Genomic DNA, 10,578 nt, shown 5'->3' with positions numbered 1-10,578 from the left:
CCTCAGTGTAACGCTCAGGTGGTTAAAATAAATGTTTTTATCTTTCCTGTTTTTGCTTTCTGTTTACAGCTTACATTAAATCATATTATGGTCACTGCTACCCAGATTCTCTTTTATATGCACATTTGTTATAAGCTCTGCATTGTTAGAAAAAACGAGGTCCAGCAGAGTATCATTTCTAGTTGGGAATTCTATAAATTCTACAATAAAATTAGCTTTTTATTAAATTCACAAAATTTCCTCCCTTTTGCTGTTCCTGTAGTGTCATTACTCCAGTCAATGTCAGGGTAGTTGAAATCCCCCATGATTAAAACACTTCCACTTTTCTGTGCTAGTAGTTGATTTTCTATTTCTTCCTTAGCACTGAGGGTCCTATAGCAGACTCCAATCATTAATTGTGTGTTATTCATCCCCACATTCACCTCCACCCATAATGCCTCAAGCTCATAGCGTGTTCTATCAGGAATTTCTTCTTTCACATTCACTTTTATATCACTTCTCAAATACAGACACCACCACCCTTTCGTTTGACTCTGTCTTTACGAAAGAGTATACCCAGGAATATTGACAGCCCAGTCATGTGAAGAACAAAGCCAAGATTCAGAAATGCCAAGTCATAATGCTCTTCACTCATTAAGGCTTTCAATTCCCCTATTTGGTTTGCTAGACTTCTAGCATTGGTGAACAGGCTCTTTAAACCATTGTAATCTGGATTATGTACATTAGAAAAAGTGTTTTAATTTTATTTTAGATAAAATATGTGTACCAGTTTATTTGAGTGTGTACTATGATTAATGGCTGTGTGCATGTTTCTGGATAAAACTGCAGGGCTATGTGTATGTTTGTGTGTATGGTGCAGGAATGTATGAACGTGTGTGTATAGTGCATATTGTGTGTATGTTTCTGAGTAAAATGTAGGGCTTTGTGTTGTGTGTATATTATATATGTTTGTGCATGTTTTTCTGTATAGGACAAATTATGTTTAAGTTTAGTGCAGGGCTATAGCTTATTTGTGTGTATAGTGCCGTGTTGTATGTGTATGTGTGTGTGTGTGTATATGTTTGCAATAGTGCAGGACTATGTGTATGTTTGTATTTAAATCAAAGAATATGCTAGTTAGTATAACATATTTTATATTTATATTTTAGTGAAAGCGGCACCCCATTCACAAACACAAAAAGTCTGTCAACAAACACAAAGTCTGTCAAACAAACACAAAGCAGACAAAGTCTGCTCTTTATGAGCACTTTACATTTCAAGTGAAGTGAAATATTACGTGTATTCTTGAAGATGATGGTGAAAAACAATGAAAAAACAATGCAAAAATTAGCAGTTTCAGTGGGTCTAACAAAAATGCACCTACAAGAGAATGAAATTTGAAAAGACACTTGCCGCATTTTTATCCTCAAGTGTTAGAAGTTCTGAATGAGAAAGATATCACTGAAAATTTTCCATCTACTTCTGGGATAAAAAAAAAAGTTCAGAAACCTACTGGAGACCAAACACAACTAAAACGATTCTTTATATCTGACAAAGTTACCATAACAATGTCACCAGAAAAAATGAAAAACCCCATTATTGAAATGGTAGTAAAGAATAATGTACCACTATCCTTTTATAGCCAGCCTTTTTAGGTTTAAATGGAGAAATGGCTAAAAAACTTGGTGTTTCTGGAAAGAGAAAGCATAAGGAAACTTATAATTAAAGAGGCCATATGTAAAAAGGAAGAACTACGAAAAGGTCTACAGGGACATTTTTTTTTCTTCATAAAAATGGATGCATGCACACATCACAGACTCAATTAGTTTGCTAATAATGTTAGATTTCTTGATGAAAATAATAAATTAATAACGTGAACCTTGGGAGTAAATGACACCCAGGCATATCACACCAGTGACTATCTTCAAAACTTAGTGAAGAATTTTCTAGAATATTGAAATTAAAAAGGAACAGATTGTATGCATTGTGACAGATAATGCTTAACAATTGAGAAAATGAAGAAAGTATATGAAGAAAGTGACAGACAGATATTAGAGGAAGACAGTTCTGCAAGTATTGGAGAAAGTGAAGAGAATAGTGACATTTTGAAGAAAATTGTTGAAGAAGCATCTAAGCGTACTACTATTCAACATATGTGTTGTGCTGTTCATACTCTGCAACTTGCAAAAGGAGATGGATTGTTTTCATTTTTTTGTCTTTTGTTTTTTAAACTGGCCAATACATTAGAGCGTCAGCTTCCTAGCCAGTTGTTCTGTGGTTAAATGGCGTGTATGTTGCCTTCAATCAACTTAGAAAATACATTAGCATATTACAGGGTTTCTAATTTTTATCTTCACACTTTTGCATTCAAACTTCTCAAAAAAATGTATCAATTACTATAAATAATATATGCAAATTATATATCAAATACATTAAATATTCATAAATCAATCAATTTATTATAAAATTAAAAATAACAAAATTTTTACCATAAAAGTTTTTCTCAAGAACAAGTAAATAAAAATATGTAATAATTAATTTAATGATTTAATAATCATTAATGCTTTCCCCTCTTCGGTATTTAGGCAAAAAGCTAAATATTTTTTTTTTATAATAATTTGAGCAATCCTGCTCCCTTATTGTTAAAAATACACTAATGATGTTTTCTAATAGAGGACCCGAATTAATTAGCCCATATCTTCTTACTACTTCTTTCTATTTAGACAACATGTTCTCAACAGGATTAAGAAATGGAGAGTATGGTGGTACAAAGAAGAGTTGGTGTCCCTTATATATATGATAATGATTTTAAGTGGAGGGTTCCATTTTTATTCCTCACACATCAAATTGAATAATTTCTGGAACGCACTCCAGCCACAACATGCACCACCCTTTGCCCAATAGGAGATCTTCTCCTTTCGTTCTCATTGAGATATAAAACCTACTTCATCAAGAAATTACCGTATTTTCCGGCGTACAAGACGACTTTTTAACCCTGAAAAATCTATGACAAAGTCAGGGGTCGTCTTGTACGCCGGGTACCAGTACTTACCTGCAGCGCCCGGTGTCCTCGCGAGTCCCCTCTCTGGTCTGGCGTCCCTGCGAGTCCTCCTGTGCCTCCTTCTGTCTTCCTGCTTTTCAGCTTACACGAGTCCTCCTGGGCAGGCTCGCGTTGCTTCACAGCAGGACTCGTGTAAGCTGAAAAGCAGGACGTGAGCCTGGATTGGCTCCCCAGTGGAGAGCCTGGATTGGCTCTTCACTGGAACACGCCCATTCATTAAAGGAACGTGCCCATTCATTACTTAGAAGTAGTAGTGTACAGTTCTTTCTGCCTCAGTTCTCACACAATAGTGAGATCTGACAGGCAGAAGGAACAGTACAATACTGGGCATATAACACGACCCCTAAATGATTGGTTAGAGTGGGGGGTCGTCTTATACGCCCAGTATACACCTTATACACCGGAAAATACGGTAGATGTTTTTTCCATCTTCCCTAGCAATGAGATCAAAGATTTTGTTAGCATAGCTAAGCCTTTCTTGAAGAGAGTGGGAATCATTGCGCCTTGTAGGAATTAAAGAAGTTCTTTTTAATGACCATTGGAATTTATCAATGTATCTATCCATTGCTGAAATAGATACATTATCTCGAAATTTGGCAAATAATTGATCCTTCATTTCCCTGAGGCTTATTCCGCAATCTTCGGACATTAACTTGCGTAACTCCTCCTTATGGGCTTCATCCAACTTTGAATTTCTCAGACCTCCTCTTGGTAATTTTTCCAGCCTGCCAGAAGATTCAAAGGTCTTAATAATTTTAGTTATGGTTGTACAATTACAACCCACAACCACTGCTATCTGGGAGGCATCACTTCCATTCAGATAACGGTCTACCACTCTTTGACGTTCTGCATTACTTAATTCTCTGGCATATTGGTAATTGCAATACTAAATATAAAGCTAATAACTTTGAAAATAAAAAGATGAATAATATTGTTATCCTAAAACTTAGTATAAATCCCTGAAATAGGATATTTAATTTTAAAATTATATAAAGTAAAAATCATAAATTGACAAATCATCAATTTATTTTCATTTATTTTTATTATTGTTTCTTGAGAAAAACTTTTATGGTAAAAACATTGTGTTATATATATTTTTATAATAGATTTATTGATTTATGAATAAATAGGGGGTCTAAATTTTTTTGTGAAGTTTGAATGCAAAAGTGTGAAGATAAAATGAGAAACCCCGTAAATACAGAGGAGTCGGAGAGTCGCAGTCGAAGGATTTATCTACCGACTCCACAGCCCTGCTCATGTATTAGGAACGGGACAAACACTTTAACACATAAGAACAATGGTTGTACAAGGACAATATCTTTGATTCTAAAACAGTTGTGTAGGAACTGAAATGCAATATTTGAATTAGATAGTTAAGAGTTCAGGTGCATTTATTGCCAGAATGTCTTATTCTGCTATAACGCTATATGTAAAAAATGTCCACTACTTTGCACGTGAAGGCCCTGTGGCTAAATTATATAAAATGGGTACACAAAAGAGTGAGTTATCATCTACAGCAACAACTCTTGTACATGCTTTTTTTTGTAATAAGTCAGATGTAACATTTTAGCCTCAACCCAAACAAATCAAAATCTGTGACAACCTGTATACCATATGATGCAAAACATAGATAGAAGACATTGCTGACATCTAGTGGTGACAATACAAACAGTTTCTAGATCTGCTTTTTCCCTTAATAGAGTTAGGGCTGCATTACAGTTACAGTCGCTTTCCTTTGTTATTCTGCAGTATTATCCCAATAAAGAGATGGACCGTCCCTTTCTTGATCCCCTGCGATTTAATGGCTTTTTGGTGTTTCCTGCCTTGCCACTGTTTCTGGCTTTTCTATTGTATTAGAAATTGCATTTTTATTTCCTTATTAATTTTTTCTTATTATTTATTCATTTTTAAAGTTTTGTTTGCCCTATATTGCCTTTAATGACACAATGTAAGTTATTTTTCAGTATCACAAATGTTATTATTTCTGTTATTTGTCTTTTGCCCTAAAAATATCATTTGTAAATGAAGTTAGGGCTCAAGGTCTCCTCTGCTTCAGATTAGGAATACAAGTGGAAAAAAACTCAAAAGAATGCTGCGTCCCTCCTATTCATTTAAAGTCACCCTGTTACTATATCCTACCATACAAACCAAACGAATGTAGCAGCGGTTTTTACACTAGCTATTAGTGTTGTAACAATTTACTAACAGAGATATTAGTTTGCAGTTTTACAGAAAACACTTTCTGTAGTGTTCCCGCAGCTAAAGCTACAGGCTTTCTATGCCGCAGCGTTCACTGTTCTATCTTTTTTTCCTTTGAAATGCAGAACACAGGTGATGGGAGTCCATAGGAAGGAGTAACTGTTATTTGACATTTAAACACTCCAAAGAGATGGAGAATGGTGACGTTGTTGCAACAGTGAGAGATAGGTTAAGTACATCAACCACATACTGCCTATATATTCTATTCAGAGTATGATGTGATTACAGCATCTGTAGTGCCTCGTCAAGAAAAACTAATATGGAATCTATGCTTATGCTAAGGGTGAAGAATTTTCTGATACCTTCACACCTTCCAGTTCATGTTTTCTAATTTAGTCCCAAATCCAACTCCAGTGATCCACCTAGCCCCTTTAAGCCAGGCGCACCACCTGGCATTTTTAAGTAAGCACCCAGCTGTTTTTGGGCGTTTACTGAAGAGTTGGGTCACAATACACAGGCTGCCACCCACCTACAATTTCTTCCCCCCCAGCTTAAAAAAAAAAAAAATTTGGTTGAACCCTGCAACTCAATAGAAATCTTGGTTTCCATACAGTGCACTGGTAATAATCCTGAAACAGTTGTATGCCATATGGAATAAATGGCCTAATATAACATCTTTACTCTACACCATCTGCTTTGAATGCACATTTTGATTTGCATGCCTTTGTCCACCATCCTAAAATGAGAAATAGCTTCCTTTTTTAAGGTTTTGAGCAACAAGTCATGTAAAACTCATTTTTATAAGAAGCCTCTACTGTTGTAAGAATGTGATTTGTTTTAGCGATGTGTTTCAATAGTGTCAGTAGCTTACAGCTTTCAAGAAGAACTAAAGTTCTACTTCAAACATTTCTGATCAGGCAGGGCTTTATTGCAAAAAGGGACAGACAATGATGATTAATTGTTTGGAAATGCAATAGGGATATTAAATACAGAAACAACTAATTGAAAAGTTCACATAATATATTTGTAGTTCTGTGCAAACAGATAGTTTCTCTTACTTTTTCTAAGTATTCATTTTATGATAAATGTCATATCTGTGCATTCTGCTAAAACACCTGACTTTAAGCAATAGTTGCCCACAACAGGACATTTACTGTCACCAACCAATGCAACAGACACCCTTCCTATCCTGATGATAGCGGATGTAAATCATGTTCTCTGTGGAAGCCTTAAAGGGAACCTAAACTTAAAAAAATGCATTTATTAATGTAAAGTCTCACAAACATTTATCTGCCCCTTGGTTACTTTAGGCAGAGTTACATATGTTGTACCTATGGCCTAGATCGCAGCCGTAGTGTATAAGTACCCAGCTTGGTAAAACAGATGATTTAGAAGAGAAGGAATGTGTCAACCGACCAATGGAGATACCAACCCTATAGATTACACATGATGATGATGATGGTATTCTGAAGGATTATCACAGTGGCTCAAAACGTGGCAACAGGTTTAAAAATCAAGACTAATATGACCCTTACTCTTTAATCAAAAAAATATTTACTCACCAGCTACATAGTTGGCAGGAATCCTATCCGTGAGGAAATCCACAACAAGGATACGGCTAGTAACAAATAACACACCGCCCTGTGTGTACACATCATATCGCTCATTACTGCCTATTTCATTGTTAATGATTCGGGGCAAATGACTAACACCTTCTGCCCTAAGTTGCTCAATGAGGTATTCCTAGGAAAAGAGTAAAATACAGCATTAAAATAATACAACATTTAAATCCAAACTCTACTTTGAAGAATAAGGTATATTCTGTATGGAATACGTTATTTATTTATTTTTATTTTTTTACAAACACACAAGAAAAAAATTTAATCTGAACTGCATCACTGTGACAGTAAAAACTTTATTGAAGTGCCAAATAGAAAAAGAAAACATGTAGAACCACAGATGTATAAGTGATAAAAAAAGGCATTTTGACCAGGTTTTCTACCTACCAGATATATACAAGATGCCATAGTTGTCTTTGTCCTATTCAATTTTTTGAAGAAGTCTGTATGTTGTTCTTGACTATTTTGGATCTGATTTTAAATAATGTAACAATAAAAATGATGTGATTTTTAAAGAAATAATTTTTTTTATTGCAATGGCAGGTGGCAGCTTTCTTTGGGAACCCCTTTTTTAGGGCTCCGAACTCTTTCTATGTACTTATTTTGGGATGTGGTACCTTGATAGAATGAACAGTTGGGGTCCTTCTCTTAACCCAAAAATAAACCTAAAAATGAAAACATTGTGAGCAGGCAGCTATATGTCTCTTCTACAATTGCCTGTCTGTCCACAACCTTTTTCTATAATGTGCATGAACTGCTGGAGTTACATCATTCCAGCCCAGCCAGTCGAGATGATTGAAGATTGGTAACCTAAACCAAGACTGGGTGAAGATACTAGCGTGTACAACAACTCTTCTTCTCAACACTCCAGTACTTGAGGTTTAAATCTACGCTGCATAGATTAGTGTATAACTACTAAATGTGATGGATGTCCATTTGCAGCAAGTGCTGAAGTTCATGTCAGTTCAGGATATAAAAATAAAAACTATATAAACTTAAAGAACCTTTCTCACTGCCAGATTAAATATTATCATTACCAGATTATTCCACTGCATCCAGTGTGTTCTACTTATGCCTAATTTGAGCCATCATATACTTTTTGTGTGTATAGAATCTTATGATGTCGCCATATAGTATTATAAGAATATTTTCTCATATTGAGGATTAACACGTGGATAAAATATACATTCCATATCATAGAAAACTAACTAGAAGTGGTTTAAAACAATGGGCGCCAAGCTTTTCGAACAGGCAGACCACTAAATTTGCTGGCTCCCGACCCCCGATGCGTGGGTAGCCGGGTGCAAATCAAAGGGAAGAAACTTCCCCTTTAGTGATGTCATGATGCCAGAACCCATCCACTCCCCCATCGCAGGCCTGAGCCACAGACAAAACCCTGTGCCTGGGATCTGTACTAGGGATGTGGCCAGAGGCTCTGGCCGGTGCCTTGCCCCAGCGGGGTCCTTCTGCTGGGGAAACGCACCAGCCAGAGCAGCGGAACACCAAAATTTTCTTGCGGTCCACCGGTTGGCGACCGCTGGTTTAAAATACAATGAGGAGCTTTCAGGTATAAGAACGGATATCTCTGTTGATGGATTAAGATGTTAGTTAAGATTCCAGCACTGGTATCTCCTGGAACAGATTTGCCTAATAGGGACCTGTCACATATCAGAAAGAGAAGGCAGCAAGCTGACTATATATTTAATTATGATCCTGAACATTGGAGCAAGTCAAATAAATACAAGTCTGGAATTGGGGAAGGATTGGACCCTTTGTCATGTTTTAATTGCTTCTGTGTCCCTATTGGAAATATTTACCCCTTTGCCTGTACTGATGTCCATTGTGATCTAAAAAGAAATGAAATATTTTGGAGTTGCCCCTGGAACATTATATTTAGCAGTGTTCTCCCCGGCCCCTTTTAGCTTGGCACACCACCCGGCCCGAGTTGGCTCACAATACAGGAGCTCCCACCCGGCCTAAACACTGTATGGATAAATATTGCAGTGGGGATTCTGGTTACATGAACAAGCCCGAGGAGGGGATTTTTTGCGTACTTCCAGTTGTAGTTCTAGAGCAGTAAGTGAATGTAAATTTGCCCAATAATACAAAAAATAACTTGGCAGGGGTTTTAACCATTTGCTGCTCCACTGGAAACTAAACACTTAGGCATCCACTTTAAAGTGTGCTTTGTTTTTCAGCCATACATACTTTTGTAGTATGTGGTAAAGATTGTTTGATATAATATAGGAGGTCTATATTGTGCATTTTTGTTGAAGAATATTACCTCTTCGGCTGTATTGGTATTCAAAACTAACACAAGGTTTCCTGGGTCACAGTAAAGCTTCAAGAAGTTCTGTAGGATTCGGTCAATGCCAAGTCCCCGGGCAGTGATGACTAGACCATCTTCATGAAATAGATCCAAGAAAATCTGATTTTCATGCTCCAGGAGAGGTGCCATTTGCAGTCTCTAATCAAGAAAACAACTGTTAATCAAAACGTAAAAACAATAATTAAAGAATATTGTGATGTGCAATATATGGCACTGGAATGTATATGAAGCAGACTAAATATTATCTTTCAGAACAAGAAATCCCACCTTATATATACATAAAGCTCCATATTTGATCTGGATGGCCTGCTTTGTAATTGGGTACAGGCAGTCCTGGGATGTATGCACCCATGCCAGACTGAACAGCCAGGAATATATATATATATTTATTTATCAGCAGAGCACCAAAAAAGTGATCACATGCATGTGAGGAACTATTCTCAAAAACCCCCCAAAAAAACACCTTCATTCCCGCAGAGCAGTCCGATTAGTCCAGAGGTGCCCTGCATTGGGTCCCGCGTCGTCTCAGCATCCGTCCTGGAGCCGCCTCAGCATCTGTTTCGTAGCCCTGCGTATGCCTGAGATCGTCAAAATTTTTCTTTTTGAGCAAAAAGTCTCCTTCTGCGCATGCCCAAGAGGAGCGCTTAAGAGCATCCCGAGATGCCTGACATAGGTATACCGGGAGGTTTTGGGCGCCCATTCATTCTTAACTGCCCAATATAAAAAAAACACAGAATTTTTGCCTTACATAAAAGGGTTCTCTACCCTTTTATGTAAAGTGAAAATTATGAGTTTAAGTACGCTTTAGGTCAGCCTGTGCAGGCCAATAAGGTAGATGGCCTTCTGACTCCTGGAAGATAGGCAGAAGAAGATGGTGATGCCTTGGACAGACAAGTTTAGGTTAAAAAAATTGTGATCAGGCAGTTAAGAGAATTTTATTGCAGAAAGGACATCACCTTTTCCTTTCCACAAAAAGGAATGCAATTTGGTTTCAATGTTTGGTTTTGAGAAAGTTTAATTCTGCTTAAACTCATTATTCAATTGCAACATGGATTGTGCCTTGACTTGGCCTAGTTTAACCCCCCCGGCGGTATTCTCTAAGTGTGGTTCGGGGCAGAATTTCCTGTTGGTGATGGCTGGCCAGCATCTGCATCCTGTTGGCGATGCCTGGCATGTGTCCCTTTGCCTCATATCCCAGCGTGTGAACTTTGGAGACGCGAGGCTAGGGAATGCAGGTGTGAGGCTAGGGAATGCAGATGTGAGGCCAGGGAATGCAGACGTGAGGCCAGGGAATGCAGACGTGAGGCCAGGGAATGCAGACGTGAGGCCAGGGAATGCAGACGTGAGGCCAGGGAATGCAGGTGTGAGGCCAGGGAATGCAGGTGTGAGGC

The 10,578-nt window shown here is 37.5% G+C and overlaps 1 protein-coding gene across 1 annotated transcript in view; it reads right to left on the bottom strand.

Annotated features, from left to right (window-relative positions):
• Positions 1-10,578, bottom strand: part of ERCC4 (ERCC excision repair 4, endonuclease catalytic subunit) — a 60,837-nt gene that overhangs the window by 48,692 nt on the left and 1,567 nt on the right. Inside the window, exons 2-3 of the mRNA XM_072419026.1 lie at positions 9,143-9,325; positions 6,802-6,982 (exon numbers count right to left, since the gene is read on the bottom strand). Of these exons, the coding sequence (XP_072275127.1) occupies positions 6,802-6,982; positions 9,143-9,316 (355 nt within the window). The 5' untranslated portion in view covers positions 9,317-9,325. The remainder of the gene's footprint in view (positions 1-6,801; positions 6,983-9,142; positions 9,326-10,578) is intronic.

Source organism: Pyxicephalus adspersus, chromosome 7 (genome assembly GCF_032062135.1).
Source record: "Pyxicephalus adspersus chromosome 7, UCB_Pads_2.0, whole genome shotgun sequence".
NCBI classification, from domain to species: Eukaryota; Metazoa; Chordata; class Amphibia; order Anura; family Pyxicephalidae; genus Pyxicephalus; species Pyxicephalus adspersus.
The sequence above is the reverse complement of the archived record's forward strand: the minus strand, read 5'-3'. Positions and strand labels throughout refer to the sequence as shown.